At 41.8% G+C, this 15,929-nt stretch overlaps 1 protein-coding gene across 1 annotated transcript in view; it reads left to right on the plus strand.

Annotated features, from left to right (window-relative positions):
• NAGPA (N-acetylglucosamine-1-phosphodiester alpha-N-acetylglucosaminidase) overlaps positions 1-13,189 on the plus strand; it is a 30,953-nt gene extending 17,764 nt beyond the window's left edge. Inside the window, exons 9-11 of the mRNA XM_077294444.1 lie at positions 4,097-4,228; positions 4,328-4,409; positions 12,520-13,189. Of these exons, the coding sequence (XP_077150559.1) occupies positions 4,097-4,228; positions 4,328-4,409; positions 12,520-12,751 (446 nt within the window). The 3' untranslated portion in view covers positions 12,752-13,189. The remainder of the gene's footprint in view (positions 1-4,096; positions 4,229-4,327; positions 4,410-12,519) is intronic.
• Positions 13,190-15,929: the final 2,740 nt, after the last annotated feature.

A 15,929-nucleotide genomic window follows, 5' to 3' on the forward strand; every position in this document is an offset into this window, starting at 1 on the left:
ATAATAGACTCCAATCTTCAAGATTACCGTCTTGCAAAGGAAAAATGGAAAAGATAGTCACCTGGTCTCCGTATTTATAGAAATCCTGCAATGTCCCTGCTAGGTTCTCTCACCTCCTGTATTCCGGAGGTCAGATTTGCTCAATTCCATACAAGAGGGTTGCAGTGAAACATCCTAGAAAACAAAGTAGCCTTGCTAGGACGGCTAGAAGGCAAATTAACACTTTACCAAGCGATAATACACTCTCTCCTTTGGTTAAGAATATAGGGTAGTTTCTAAAGGGAGTACTCTGGGTATGCAACATTTCCAGAGTAGTCCCCATGGGTGCGAGCCCCAGAGGATGGGTGGCTCATCTGGAAAACCATCTGGTCGAGTTGACATATCAGATGAAGAAAAGTTACCCGCAGTAGAGTATGCACTAAACAGGTTACTGCTTCTCCTGCAAGGTCACCATGTGAGAGTTCTCTCGCACAACCAGGTCACAGTAACCTACATAAATCAGCAGGGAGGCACTCACTCCAGGTCCCTGATGTCAATTGCAAGGCGAATATTTATGCTGGTGGATGAATATTTCCTCTTATCAGCCCTGCATATCCGAGGGAAAGAAAATTACAAGGCAGATTTCTTGATCCACAAACAGCTGCGACAAGGAGAGTGGTCACTAATGAAGTCAATGTTCGACCAGATTGTAGGAATGTGGGGTCTTTCAAAAATCTTTTTGTAAGCAAGCAAAACAGAAAAGTTGAGAAATTCTGTTCCCTGAATATGAAAGCGAGCCCTTAGATGGTAAATGCTTTCCTGATAAATTGGAACTTCAGTCTGGCATATGTGTTTCCTCCAGTATGTCTGATTCCATCAGTTTTAAAGAAGATCAGGGAGGACAAAGAAAGATTATACTTCCTTCCCCTTCTGGCCAAAGAGTTGTTGTTTTTTTTGGCCGAGGACAATGTCAATCACAGACCCCTGGTTTCATCCAGAAGATCCGGACCTTCTCTCTCAAGGGCCGATGCATCATCCCCAAGTGACCATGCTACATTTAACAGCCTGGAGCTTGAAAGGTTTGTACTAGAAGGTAAAGGTTTTTCCTCTAATTTAGTTTCTAACTTGCTCGGTAAAGAGAACTGATTACCACAAGAATATATGGTAGTACCTGAAAAAAATTCCTGTTCTCTACAGGGGCTATCCTAGGCAGGGAGGTACCGCTTAAAGTTCAGATTTCAGGCCCAGGGTTGCTGTATAGTTATGATCTAGCAGGCAACAAGTTGGTCTCTAAAGCATGCACTAGGTCCAGACCAGTCGCGGTTCAGACGTTAACAGAAACCACCCTCCAAATCTGTCAATTCTGTTCGGAGAAAATAATCTCCCTGACAACAGACCTGTTGGTAGCCTTGATGTCAGCTTGTAGGGCGAGTGACATCCAAGCCTTGTCGACGCATCTCTTTCCCCCCCCCCCCCCCCCCTTTATCCAGGGTCTGGAAGATTGGTTTTAGAATTACCCTGACCTGGCTTATCTCCCAAAGGTAGTTTCTAAATTCCATAGATCATTAGAGAGTTTTGCCATCCTTTTGTTCTGATCCTAAAGAGGAAAGGCTACATACTGTAGATGTCAGAAGGTATGTATTACAATATTTGTCTGTCACAGAACCTTGGAGAAATGATAGGACTCCTTTCAGGGACCTTGAAATGGATTAAAAATATCAAAAGATACTTTAGAGAGATGGATCAGAGATGCCATTAAGATAGCCAATGTGGCGGCAGAATGGGATGTTTCGGAAGGTCTGAAGGCCCACTCTACAAATGTGATGGCAGTATCCTGGTCAGAGAGGTCGGATGTGTCCATCTGTAAGGTGACAACGTGGGCTTATCCTTTAACCATTTATAAGCACTATAAGCTGTATCCGTCTTCCCCTGCTGACCTTACATTTGTGAGAAGTGTTCTACAGGATGTGGTCCCTCCCTCGGAGTAATTAATCTCTAAATCTCGTGGTGCTGTCGTGGGTGACAGAAAAATGTGAAGTTACTTACTGGTAATGTGTTTTTTTTGGAACCCAGGACAGCACCCTTTATATTCCTTCCGGTTACTAAGTTGTTTTCACTTTCCAGTTTGGTGGGTAGTACTTGATGCGTGAAAGCAAAGAACTTGTATGTAATGTGTGTAATTAACTATTGAAGGTCCAATGATGCGGGAGAGATGTGCCGCCTCTTTTTATCCTGAAGGTTTCCTGTCCCTCCCACCCCCTCTCATGGTTCTGTTATGGGTTCTGAAAAATTTCAGTTACTGGTAAGTAACTTCGTATTTTCATTGCAGAAAAAAATGCTGACCCCAAATATCTTTAGTCCTTATATTTTACTTGTGTGCTAACTTCAATAGAGGGGAAAGGATATGACTCCTGATGCTCCTCATCACTGTCCTCATTGTGAAACTGATGACTGTACTGTTTTCCCCTCCCTGAAAACATTATTATAGACCTATTATAGGTTGGCTCACATTGTGCTGTATATACCAACAAATAATAATGTGCTACATTCTATGCCATATTTAAAGGAGTTGTACCAAGTTTTGAAGTTCTTCCTCATCCAAAGTATGGGGGATAACTTCCCAATTGCTGGATGGCTGAGAGTTCCATGTGAATGTAGTTCAATCATGAACAACTCCACTCAATTCTTAAAGCACCACGTCAACGTATTGTGGTTTTTTGTTTGTTTTTGTTTTGTTTTGTTTTTTAATTGCATGGTTGGAGTGATGCTTTAAATTTTAAGTTCCATGTCTCTTACTCATCTGTCAGTCCCCTTCATTCATTCTTTTCCAGCATTGCTCGATCCGTCTCTGGCGAAAAGTGACCTGCCAGCAGCTCCAGTGTCTCCCGGAGCACTTTGGAGGTCACTTTTCAATATAAGTCTCTGAGAGCCTTGATCTGGCTCTCATAGACTTGCAGTGAGAAGCTACCGTCAAGAGGTGATGCTGCGGGACTGGAGCGGCGTACGTAAAAGGTGAAGAGGCCGGAGGGTGAGTATAAGAATGGGTGCAGGAGGCTTACATTTAAAGCGCCACTCCAGCCCTGAAAAAAAAAAATGCTGGAGCGGTGCTTTAATGGGACTTCTGAAGAACAGATGATCCATGTGCTCGGCTATTTTTGGAGTTCCAAATTGAGAATTAATAGAGCTTAAGTGTGCATGATTGACTACCGCTCCGTTCACATGGGCCCCGTTTTCAGGATTGGTGTGCGTCTCTGTCCTTCAGAAGTCCCATTAAGCACCGTTTCAGCATTTTTTTTATTTTTATTTTTTCAGGGCTGGAGTGGCACTTTAAATGCAAGCCTCATTCATCCTTTCTTAGTCACCCTCCGGCATCTTCACCTTTTACCGTGATGAGCGAATATGTTCGGAAAAACAGTCACTAAATCTGAATGTGCCATATTCGTGTCAGTCGTGCCAAATTTATGTTTGGCAATCATTTTCGAGCATATTTGCTCATCTCTACTCCCATTGACTCCATTGGTGTTTGGCGAATATTGCAAATTCGGCAATCGTAATTGAAACTGAATATTGAAAATTTGCTTATCTCTACCAGACAATTAAGTAGCTGATTATAATATTGGTATAACATGTAGTGGCGGACATACCATTGGTGGTGCAATCTGTTCAGCCTCACAGGGGCCCAAGACAATTGGGCTCCATATTTAACTTGTACTGGAGCCCCATTCCAACATGGCCACTTTCAGCAGCAAAGTTAGCACGTGAAAAGTGATTACTGGGGTCTGTGCAATGCACATTGTAATATTCCAGTACATGGATAATGCGCACAGTGATATCACAGGCTAGGTGGAAGCCCAATGTGTTGTCTTAGTAAGTAGATAATAAACAGTAATATCACGGTGGTGAAATAGTAAACCATTGTGTCACAGTAAAGGCTAATGCACAGCGATTTCACTGTATAGGGCTAATAAACACTAGGGGCCACATACCCAGTAGATAATTGTTGACCTCATGATCTCTCCCGACTCCCGCACACACGGGGCGCACGCCTCTGTGAAGTCTTACATGTTTTATGTAGTGTATTTTGTATCTTACACTGGATATTCTTTTTATATTCCAGTATGCCCGTTTGGTTTTTATGGTGTAGGATGCCAGAAGGTTTGCCGTTGTGAGAAACAGTGTTACTGCCATCCTGCAACAGGAGACTGCAGCTTTACCAGTGAGCCCAGGGCACTTGCGCTTTTATCAGAAGGTTTGTTCTTGTATGGTTTGTTTCCAGACCCTCGTGCGCACATATTGGGACTTCCTGATGCCCTGAGATTTGTTAGTGACATCTCTTCTGATATTTCAGTTGGCACCTGTATGGTCTCCGTCTTGCATACGTCCTGGTGGAACGCTGTCCCCTCTGATGCCAAAGTGACCTACCTTGCTGAGTAAGAATTTGCCTCCATTAAATTTTTTTTAACCATATTATTCACATTTTCAAGTATACAAAGTAAAGGAAGAGAACACCACCCATACACATCAGATGGTGGGCCGATCCCATTGAGATCAGCATATACGGACAACTTTTAGCTAATGTGTACGGGAGCATTAAAGGGTTTTTCTCCCAAAGGGAAAAAAAGTTGTTCTCTATCCATATGATAGAGCTCAGCTTCTGCTCCATTCATTGTCTGTGGGACTGCAGAGTACAGCGCTCGGCTATTTCTGGCAGTCCCATAGACAATGTAGTGAAGGCTGAGCATGCACACCGCCACATCATTCAGGAAGAGGCTACAGAGCCTGTTAGGAGTCCAAAGCCGCAATCTATAGATCGCTGGGGACCCCACCGACCTGACCCACAGCAACCGGCAAATTGCTGGATTAGAGCGAAGTCCAGTCATGGAGATTGCATTGAGTGTACCAATGTAAGAAAGCTGAGCATGGCATTTAATTCTGTGGCGGCATTTTGTTTTATACATCACCTGCCATCCTATATAAAACTGCTGAGGAAACATATGGTCTTTGTTCTGCCAATTCAGCTCTGCTACATCGCCACAGATTATACTCTTCATACATGTATGTAAATATAGAAATTTGCCGTCCTTTGTTCATGTAATTGTTTCCTTGTTCTTATTGGAATTTGCACAATTTAGATTCAGACTGACGACAGCGAAACACAAATGAATAAATATGTAAACAAGTTAAAAATAAAAAAAACACTTGTGGGGCAAACCAGAATATGTGTTTAAACATGGGGTATGTGCACACTGCGTATGTTAGTACCCGCTAGGTTTTTTGAAGCAAAAGGCACTTCAGAAAAACGCCAGCAGTGTTTTTTGTGAAGTTTTCCTTTACACTTTTATCTAGGCGTCCGGTTAGAGGGTACGCTTGTTTCATGGTGGACACAGAAGTATGTAATCTTCATATTGCGTTAGATGGGTAGTGTAAGTATTACTGTGTTCCTTTTTAGTAGTTGTGTTTTATGTTATGGAAAATGTAATGAAATTTGTTGTTCAATAAAGATTCTGATTTAAAAAAAAGTTCCTTCCTAGGTCGGTGTTCTACCTGCCCTTCCTTGCAGTGGCTTTCCGTCAGCTTTTTATTTATTTATTTTTTAATCTTTATATAAACTAGTGAGCAGTGAAGAATAGTCGGGTCACTTCTTTTAGCCTCTTCGTGGCATTCTAAGCCTGAAACTGGTAAAAACTAAATAGCTCAAGAAGATTTAAACATATGCACAGCAAGTTGTTTTTACATTGCTACGCATAATTTAATTCTTTTTTAGCATTTTTTTCAGGTGGGTTACAGGAGGAATCTTGCTGAAAAAAAAAAAAAAAAAACCTGTGCACATACCGAAATATTTCTCAAAGTCCCCTCCTTTTACTCTGACAGTTTTACAGCCCATTAGTAATCTTTCAAGCAGATTCATCAAATTGTCAACTGCAATTGTTTTCATTGAAAAGATATGGCTTGTCAAGAGTTAATTTGTGGAATCACTTGCCTTCAGGAAGTGTATGCGTCCATCAGGTGTATTTTGCAGAGGCACTGCTGGTATACAGTCGCACACAGTTACACACAGTGCTGAGCCCTATTCGACAACTGTTCTAAGCCAGTATACGGCAATAAACACTCAGCTAAGTAAAGAAAAACAGACCATCATTTCTTTAAGATATGAAGGTCAAGCAATCAGAAAAATTGCTAGAACATTATAGGTGTCTGAAAAAAATAATTTGCCATGATGAAACTGGCTTTCATGAGCATCTCCCCAGAAAAGGAAGACCAATAAATTACCTCTGCTGCAGAGGAGAAGTTCTTCAGAGTTTCCAGCCTCACAACCCGCAAAATGACAGCACCTCAGTTAAGTCCTCATAAATCATTCACAGACATAACGTGACGGACACATCTCAAAATCAGCTGGCCAGAGCAGACTACAAGAGGCAAAAATGCTACTACTGAGGACCACAAACCAGAAAAGTCATTGGGCCAAGCAACATAAGAACTGAACCTTACATTGGTGGAGATCTGTACTGTAGTCTGGTGAATGAAAATTTGACATTTTTTGTATACCAATTGCCTTGCCTTTGAGATGCAGAAAAGGTGTGCCGATGGTTTCTGCATGTGTGGTGCCCACCATGCAGCATGAATGGGAGAGGTATGGGGTTGTTTTGCTTGTGACACTATTTTGTGATTTAGTTCAAATGCGAGGTACACTTACCCAGCATGGGAACCATAGCCTCCCGCAATGACCTACCATCTGGTACGCAACCATCATTTGTCTTGCACCTGGACAATGACCCAAAACCCACCCTCAGGGATAGGGGATCAAAATGGAGAGGGACAGAGTGCGGTGTCAGGTAACCTGGCCTCCACAGTCACTGACCTCAACATAATTGAGAACGTTGAGATGAGTTGGATGCAGAGTGTAGGCAAAGCCCCCAAAAGTGCTCAGCATCCCTGAAACTTCTTCAACACTGTTGGAAATAAATTTCAGATGACAACTTGATGAAACTGTGAAAATGCCAAGAGCGGGTGTGTGAAGCTGTCATTTAAAGTAGTGATTTTGAGGGCTCTACAATATAACACAAATTCTGCTTTGTCTCACATGTTTCTTTACTTTGTTTTCATGTGTTCCTTTGTGCTTTTTCTGTTGTCAGTCTGAATTTACAATGTGCACATTCCAATAAAAGCAAGGAAAACCATACGTGAACAGGTGTCCAAACTTTTGGCTCGTACTGTACATATACTCTATACGAGATGGACATTTGTGACTTTACATAGGACTGTGAAAATTCCCCATAAACCTATCCTAACTTGACACATAGTGTGCACAGATGTAGTAGTGTCGAGCTTGTCAACTATTTACTATTTCACAGTATTTGTGGTTTCACTTAGGAGTTTAGCATAAAAATGACTTTACTGCATCTCTGCACGCTATAATTTTACAATATTATCTATAACTTTATGTAGCGCTGAGTTTGTGTTTCAGTCTTATGTAAAACCACTGACAAAATCTTAATACCAGAGTACACAGATGTAGCAGAGTTGTTTGCTGCAGTTGAAATATTGTGAGATCATAGTGTGACAATCTGTTGTTGGACTGAAGCACAAACTCAGCTCTGCTACTTGTGACCTTTCCATTTTTTACTTGCACTGGTCGTCATTTTGGGAACTTTAATTCTGGACCATACCCAACATACATATGTGTATTTATTTTGGTGTTTCCAAACGTGTGGCTCTGAGCAGGACTCTTTTTTTTTTTTTTTAACTATATGTTATTAAAGGTAAAGTACAATTGGTACTCTCCTCGCTTAGGAAAACAGCAATAAATAGCACATATAGACCAGACACCCAGCCCTAAATGCATATTCCATCTCCTATATACTTCACTTGGTCAAACTTTGTGATTCCAGCAATGGTGCGTATACTAAAACTTAACTTTTAATAATAATGACTATAAAACAAACATAGTATCACATACAAAAATTAAAATACACCTCTGTTCCCAGTTGTCGAGTATCAACTCGGCACAGTCAGATGAAGTCTCAATTACTTTAAGACCAGATTCAATCACATACATACAGTTGAAACCAGAAGTTCACATACACTATATAAAGACACATATACCGTATATACTCGAGTATAAGATGACCTGATTATAAGCCGACCCCCCCCTAATTTTGCCACAAAAAAACTGGGAAAACTTAATGACTCAAGTATAAGCCTAGGGTGGAAAATGCAGCAGCTACCGGTAAATTTCAAAAATAAAAATAGATACCAATAAAAGTAGAATTAATTGAGACATCAGTAGGTTAAGTGTTTTTGAATATCCATATTGAAACAGGAGCCCCATATAATTGTCCATACAGTTCATGATGGGTCCATACAGTTCATGATGGGCCCATAAGATGCTCCATACAAAATACGCCCCATATAATGCTCCATACATTTTATGATTGGCCCCATAAGATGCTCCATATTAAAATATGCCCCATATAATGCTGCACAAATGTTGATTATGACCCCATAAGATGCTCCATACAGACATTTGCCCCATATAATGCTGCACAAATGCTGATTATGGCCCCATAAGATGCTCCATAGACACATTTGCCTCGTATAATGCTGCACATGGCCCCATACAGATATTTGCTCCATATAATGCTGCACATAGCCCCATAAGTTGCTCCATACAGATATTTGCCCCATATAATGCTGCACATGGCCCCATAAGATGCTCCATACAGATAATTGCCCCATATAATGCTGGAAACAGGAACACATGGGCTACTTGCACAGTGAACAAGTCTGTAGGAACATGTTCACACACCACCAAGAAACCTGAAGACACAAAAGAGCATAGTAAAACCAAAAACACTCAGTTTAAAAAATCACAGTAATCCTCAAGTGCTAGTAAAAAGATGTAAAAAACAGGGTATTTGGTTGATACGTTTTTTTGCAACAAATGTATACTAAGCTGCTCCACCAAACGTCAAGGTATACCCATATAGAGCAGTCCTAGCTGATGTATTTAAAAACCTGATCATCTGTATATTACCTGTGTGAACAGGGTTCAGAGAGGAAATGTCCATGTGGACACGCTGAGTGGAACAGCTTTTGTGCAGATAATTGTCCCATATAATGCTGCACATGGCCCCATAAGATGCTCCATACAGATATTTGTCCCATATAACGCTGCACATGGCCACATAAGGCTTCTTTCACACTAGCGTCGGGCTCGGCCCGTCGCCGTGCGTCGGGCCGAGGTCCCCGACGCTAGCGTTGTCCCCGCCGCACAACGGGGGCAGCGGATGCATTTTTCCAGCGCATCCGCTGCCCCATTGTGAGGTGCGGGGAGGTGGGGGCGGAGTTCCGGCCGCGCATGCGCGGTCGGAAAAAGCGGACCGTCGGGAGCAAAAAACGTTACATGTAACGTTTTTTGCTCCCGACGGTCCGCAACAGCACGGCACAACCGTCGCAGGACGGTTGCGACATGTGTCATTGCGTCGCAAATGCGTCGCTAATGTTAGTCAATGCTGAAAAAACGCATCCTGCAAGCACTTTTGCAGGATGCGTTTTTTCGGCAAAACAACGCATTTGCGGCGTAATGCAGTTAACGCCAGTGTGAAAGTAGCCTAAGATGCTTCATACAGATATTTGCCCCATATGCTGTTGCTGCGATTAAAAAAATCACATACTCACCTCTCAGGCCCCCGGCACTTGCTATACTCGCCTTTCCCGTTCCACCGTCGGCGCCGCTGTGTCTTCCCGTCCTCTGCACTGCCACTGACGTTCAGTCAGGGTGGCGCGCACTAATCGCGTCATCGTGCCCTCTGACCTGTGCGTCACTGCAGAGGACAGAGAAGACGCAGCGGCGCCGACGGTGGAACGTGGGACAGGTGAATATCGCGCACTGCCCCCATACTCACCTGCTCCTGTCGAGGTCCCTGCACATCTATTCCCCAGCAGCTTCTTCCTGTAGTGAGCGGTCACATGGTACCGCTCATTACAGTAATGAATATGCGGCTCCACCCCTAGGGGAGTGGAGTCGGGTCCATATTCATTACTGTAATGAGCGGTACCATGTGACCGCTCACTACAGGAAGAAGCTGACGGGGAAAAGATGTGCAGGGACCGCGCCAGGAGCAGGTGAGTATTAATACACAGCTCTGCTCCCCCTCCCCTGCCAACCCCTGGGTATGACTCGAGTATAAGCCGAGAGGGTTACTTTCAGCCCAAAAAAGTGGGCTGAAGAATCTCGGCTTTTACTCGAGTATATACGGTACTTTTTTTTCTCAATATCTGACATGAAATCAGAATAAACCTTTCCCATTTTAGGTCAACTAGGATTACCATAATTATTAATATTTGCCAAATGCCAGAATAATGAGAGAGAATAATTTAAGTCATTTTATGACTTGCTGCAAAGTCCAAGTTTGCATACATTAAGATTACTATGCCTTTAAACAATTCTGGACTGCCTATATGATGATGTCATGTGTTTGGAAGCTTCTGATGGGATTGTCTAAAGAAATCAGCCAAGATATATCAGGAAGAGAATTGTGGACTTGCACAAGTCTGGCTTAGGCTGCTTTCACACATGAGGTTTTTTGTTTCAGGCTAAATCCGGCTCTTTCGAGAAGAACCGGAAAAAATAAAAACCGGAACCGTTTTTTTCCCCATTGACTTGTATTAGCGCCGGATCGTGCCGCATGGCCCAGCGTTCCTTCCGTTTTTTTACGGATCCGGCTAAAATTCCGATTCCGGCTCCTGAAAAAAACATCTACTGCAACGTTTTTTGTCTCCGGCGAAAAAGCCTGAAGCGCCGGATCCGGCGCTTCCGGCTGTTTGCTACAATGAAAGCCTATGGGAGCCGGAAGGTGCTGGATCCGGAAAAAGGCAGATCCGGCGGCCTGATCCGGTTTTTTAAACGGAGCATGCTCCAAATTTTTTTTTTTAGCCAATACTCTAGATAGGCTAGCTGGATCCGTCAAAAAAACGGATCCGTCGCCTCAGTTTTTCACAATCTGCGCCAGATCCAGTTTTTCCAACACTCGCCGGATTTAGCCTGAAACAAAAAACCTGATGTGTGAAAGCAGCCTAATCCTTTAGTACAATTTCTGGATACCCGAAGGTGCCTCTTTCATCTGTACAAACAATTACACACAAGTACAAACAAGATGGGAATGTCCAGCCATCATACCGCTCAGGAAGGAGACGGGTTCTGTGTCCCAGAGATAAACGTGCTTGGTCCGACATGTGCATATCTACCCAAGGACAAAAGCAAAAGACCTTGTGAAGATGATGGCGGAATCAGGTAAGATTGTGTCAATATCCACAGTGAAATGAGTATTGTATCAACATGGGCTGAAAGGCCACTCTACCAGGAAGAAGCCATTACTCCAAAAGAAACATAAACCCAGATTAATGTTTGCAATTGCATACAGGAACAAAGACCTTATTTTGGAGACTAGTCCTGTGGTCTGCTGAAACTAAAATGTAACTTTTTGGGCATAATGACCGTCGTTACGTTTGGAGGAAAAAGTGAGAAGTTTGGAAGCCTAAGAACACCATCCCAACTCTGAAACACGGGGGTAGCAGCATCATGTTGTGGGGTTGTTTTGCTGCAGGAGGGACTGGTGCACTTCACAAAATAGGTGGCATCATGAGAAAAGAAGATTATGTGGCAATACTGAAGCAACATCTCAACACATCAGCCAGGAAGTTAAAGCTTGGACGGAAATCTGTCTTCCAAATGGACATACTGCCAAAATGGCAACAAAGGATAACAAAGTCAATTTTTTGGAGCGGCCATCACAAAGCCCTGATCTCAATCCTATTGAAAATTTACGGGCAAAGCTGAAGAGGCAGGTGCGAGCAAGGCGATCTACAAACCTGGATCAGTTACACCAGTTTTGTCAGGAGGAATGGGCACAAATTCTGACCAACTACTGTGAGAAGCTCGTGGAAGGAAATCCCAAACGTTGACCCAAGTCATTCAGTTCAAGGGCAATGGTACCAAATATTAATGAAATGTATGTAAGCCTTTGACTTTGCAGTAAGTAATGAAAATGCTTTAAAACATTCTCTTATTATTCTGGCATTTGGCAAATATTAATAATTATGGTAATCCTAATTGACCGAAAACGGGAAAGATTTATTCTGATTTTCATGTCAGATATTGAGACAAACATGCAGATGTGTCTTTATATAGCGTATGTAAACTTGAGGTTTCAATTGTAAATTATTCAATGGCAGCATGAAATAACTGACTCCCTGACTATACTGATCTATGCTTCACTCTGAAGCACTGCAGGAGTCCAGTGGGCGGTCCTATGCAGTGATTGACAGCAATCTCTGCACACATGGTCATATAAAGACTTGTCAGTCACTGAATGCAAGTTTTCCTGAAAGTTTTCCCACAAAAATGTATGAATCTGATCAACTCCCCTGCTCTATGACATCCTACTTACAGATCACATAACTGCTTCCATGTAAATTACCTTGTTTGTCTACAGTTCATTGCCTTGTATTTTAATGAGACCCTATATTTGTGTTTTGCAGGAATGTGTGGGCAGGATTGAGCTGTACCCTTCTGGTTCTACTAGTCATTAGTGCTGTATTCAATATTAGACAGGTCTGGTCCTGCAGAAGAAACCATAATGACTGGACCTATTCCTACCATCAACTACGAGAGATGAATGGAAACGTGGACGTGCCAGATATGTACGAGACCTGTGACTTGTATCATCCGGATCCTGATGTGGACACCACACATGATGAGATCAGGAGTTAAAGGTCACTGCAAATCCAGCTGGGATTAGTCAGATCCAGCCATGCGTGCTGTGCTATGCAGCAGTCTAGTGCCTTGTACACACCAAGCAATTTGAGGGTAAAACTTGAAGGAAATGAATACGCACATTAGCAGTACATTTACTGCGGTGTATAGTATTCAAAAAAGTATTTCTTGATTTTTTTTTATTTTTTTTTAAATTGTTCAATATTCACATTGCCTTATTTTATTATATCTTTGGACTGTGGTTTTTCAACACTGGATTACTTGTGTTTTTTAAAAAATGTTCTCGTTTCCATATGTCTAAGGGCCAAATTTTTTATATGAAGGTACGGATACGTAGTATTGTCTTAATTCTAAGCTTCTGGTTATTGTTGGGAATATCCCAGGTTAAAGGGTTGTTCACTATGTATTATATTGAAAAATGGATCCAGAGGGCATAAAAGAAAAAAAAAAAATTATATATATATATATATATATATATATATATATATATATATATATATATATATATATATATATATATATATATATATACTCACTCACCTGCCGAACCACTGTCGCTCCTGCACAGCGCTGTGAGAGCTAGGATACTGTTACTACTGCTTCAGATGGAACATCAAGGCTGCAGCTAATCAGTGACCACTAACTGACTGCAGTGGTAACTTAGCATCACCCCTCTCCCACCCGGAAGAGGAAATGAGACCGGTGGGCAGAGGAGAGACAAGGGTCATGTGTACATGTTCCTTGTATGAATATCCTTTTTGGGTGCATTTTAAATACAATAACCTATAGTGGACAACTTTCTGAATTTGCTGACCATGAACTATGAGTAATTAAAGCAGAACAGGTTTTGTTTGTACATAAAAACTTGTCAGATTGGTCATATACAAAATACAAAAAGGTTGTTCTGCTTTTCCAAAATATGTCTAGACGGGTGCTCCAGAGTAGTGACCCAAGTGCCAAGCCATACGAGCACAACCTTACAGGAGCAGCCAACATACAGGTAGCTAGAAATATTGACATCATGTAATGCATTATTTTTCAATGTATTAATTTTGGATCATTCTGATCAAATGGCGTATGCCACCTGGCACCGTCTATGGCTTTATATACATTGTAGCGCACCCAGATTGCTCTTGCCATTTTGTGTTTGTGAACATTCGTATTATCTTGTATGTGCTAAAATAATGTACATGATCAAAGGCATCTCTGGTCTGTATAACTAGCAGGCGACATGCGATTGTGACCATTCACGTTATATTTAAGTATTAGTAAGGATATGTTCACCTTTGCCATTTTTCCCTTAAGGAGATATGTCCCCATTGAGTGGCTTTGCATTCGTTTAACACAGTCTGTCTTATAATGCAGCGTTGTCAGCATGTAAACGCATCCGGAAGAATCCTCTTCATTCAGCTACGACTTGAATAACTGCGTTCCAGCTATGCAATTTTTCTAACTCCTGAGGTCGACACTTGAATGCTTTTACTACCATCTCACCCATTTAAAGAGGACATGTCACTTGCTCAAAAAAGTTGCGTTAACTACCTTGTAAAAATCCCTGCGCTGCCCTCAATCTGCTGGTTTCTTGTGTTTTGCTGTGTGTTACTCCATTGTAGATATATTCACACTTGTTTCTTCTGGAGTGTACAATGTGATATTATTATGGGAAATTGACCAGGAAATACCTGTTACACAACCAGGTGAGGAAAAATAAAATTATGTAATAATAAATATATATATATATATATAAATATATATATATAATTTATTTATTTACGGAAAGTATTCAGACCCCCTATAAGTTTTTTTACTCTGTTTCATTGCAGCCATTTGGTAAATTCAAAAAAAGTTCATTTTTTCCTCATTAACGTACACTCTGCACCCCATCTTGACCGAAAAAAAAAAAACAAATGTAGAAATTTTTGCAAATTTATTCAAAAAGGAAAAACTGAAATATCACATGGTCATAAGTATTCAGATCCTTTGCTCAGTATTGAGTAGAAGCCCCCTTTTGAGCTAGTACAGCCATGAGTCTTCTTGGGTATGATGCAACAAGTTTTCACACCTGGATTTGGGGATCCTCTGCCATTCTTCCTTTCAGATCCTCTCTAGTTCCGTCAGGTTGAATCGTGAATGTTGGTGGACAGCCATTTTCTGGTCTCTCCAGAGATAGAAACTTGATTCCTTTTCACACAGTTGCTCTATGCTCACCCACCTGGGGCTCATACACCGGCCTTGCCTTGGCCTCGCATCAAGGAAAATAGGAAAAATTAAAGTCTGGCTCAACAGGACTGGATTTTCCTTTTTTTTTTTTTTAAAGTTTTCAAAAGAAAATCTATTGCATACAAAAGAAAAATTTACGTGGTCGACATGACCCAGTCGACGCGTTTCTACTGCACTAGGCAGTCTTACTCATGAGTAATAACTCATGAGTAAGACTGCCTAGAGCAGTCGAAACACGTTGACTGGGTCATGTCGACCATGTAAATTTTTCTTTTGTATGCAATAGATTTTCTTTTGAAAACTTAAAAAAAAAAAGGAAAATCCAGTCCTGTTGAGCCGGACTCCAATTTTTTCTATTTCTCTCCAGAGATGGTCAATTGGGATTATTTCAGGGCTGTGGCTGGGCCAGTAAAGTATGGTCACAGAGTTGTTCTGAAGCCACTCCTTTGTTATTTTAGCTGTGTGCTTAGGGTCATTGTCTTGTTGGAAGATGAACCCTCGGCCAAGCCTGAGGTCCAGAGCACTCTAGAAAAGTTTTTCATCCAGGATATCTCTGTACTTGGCCGCATTCATGTTTCCTTCAATGACAACCAGTCATCCTGTCCCTGCAGCTGAAAAACACCCTCATAGTATAATGCTGCCACCACCATGTTTCACTGTTGGGATTGTATTGGGCAGGTGATGAGCAGTGCCTGGTTTTCTCTACACATACCGCTTAGAATTATCACCAAAAAGGTCTATCTTCGTCTCATCAGACCAGAGAATCTTATTTCTCATAGTCTGGGAGTCCTTCATGTGTTTTTTAGCAAACTCTATGCAGGCTTTCATATGTCTTACACTGAGGAGAGGCTTCCGTCAGGCCACTCTGCCATAAAGGCCCGACTGGTGCAGTGATAGTTGACTTTGTGGAACTTTCTCCCATCTCCCTGCTGCATCTCTGGAGCTCGGCCACAGT

The sequence above is a fragment of the Ranitomeya variabilis genome, chromosome 3 (assembly GCF_051348905.1).
Source record: "Ranitomeya variabilis isolate aRanVar5 chromosome 3, aRanVar5.hap1, whole genome shotgun sequence".
Lineage (NCBI taxonomy): Eukaryota > Metazoa > Chordata > Amphibia > Anura > Dendrobatidae > Ranitomeya > Ranitomeya variabilis.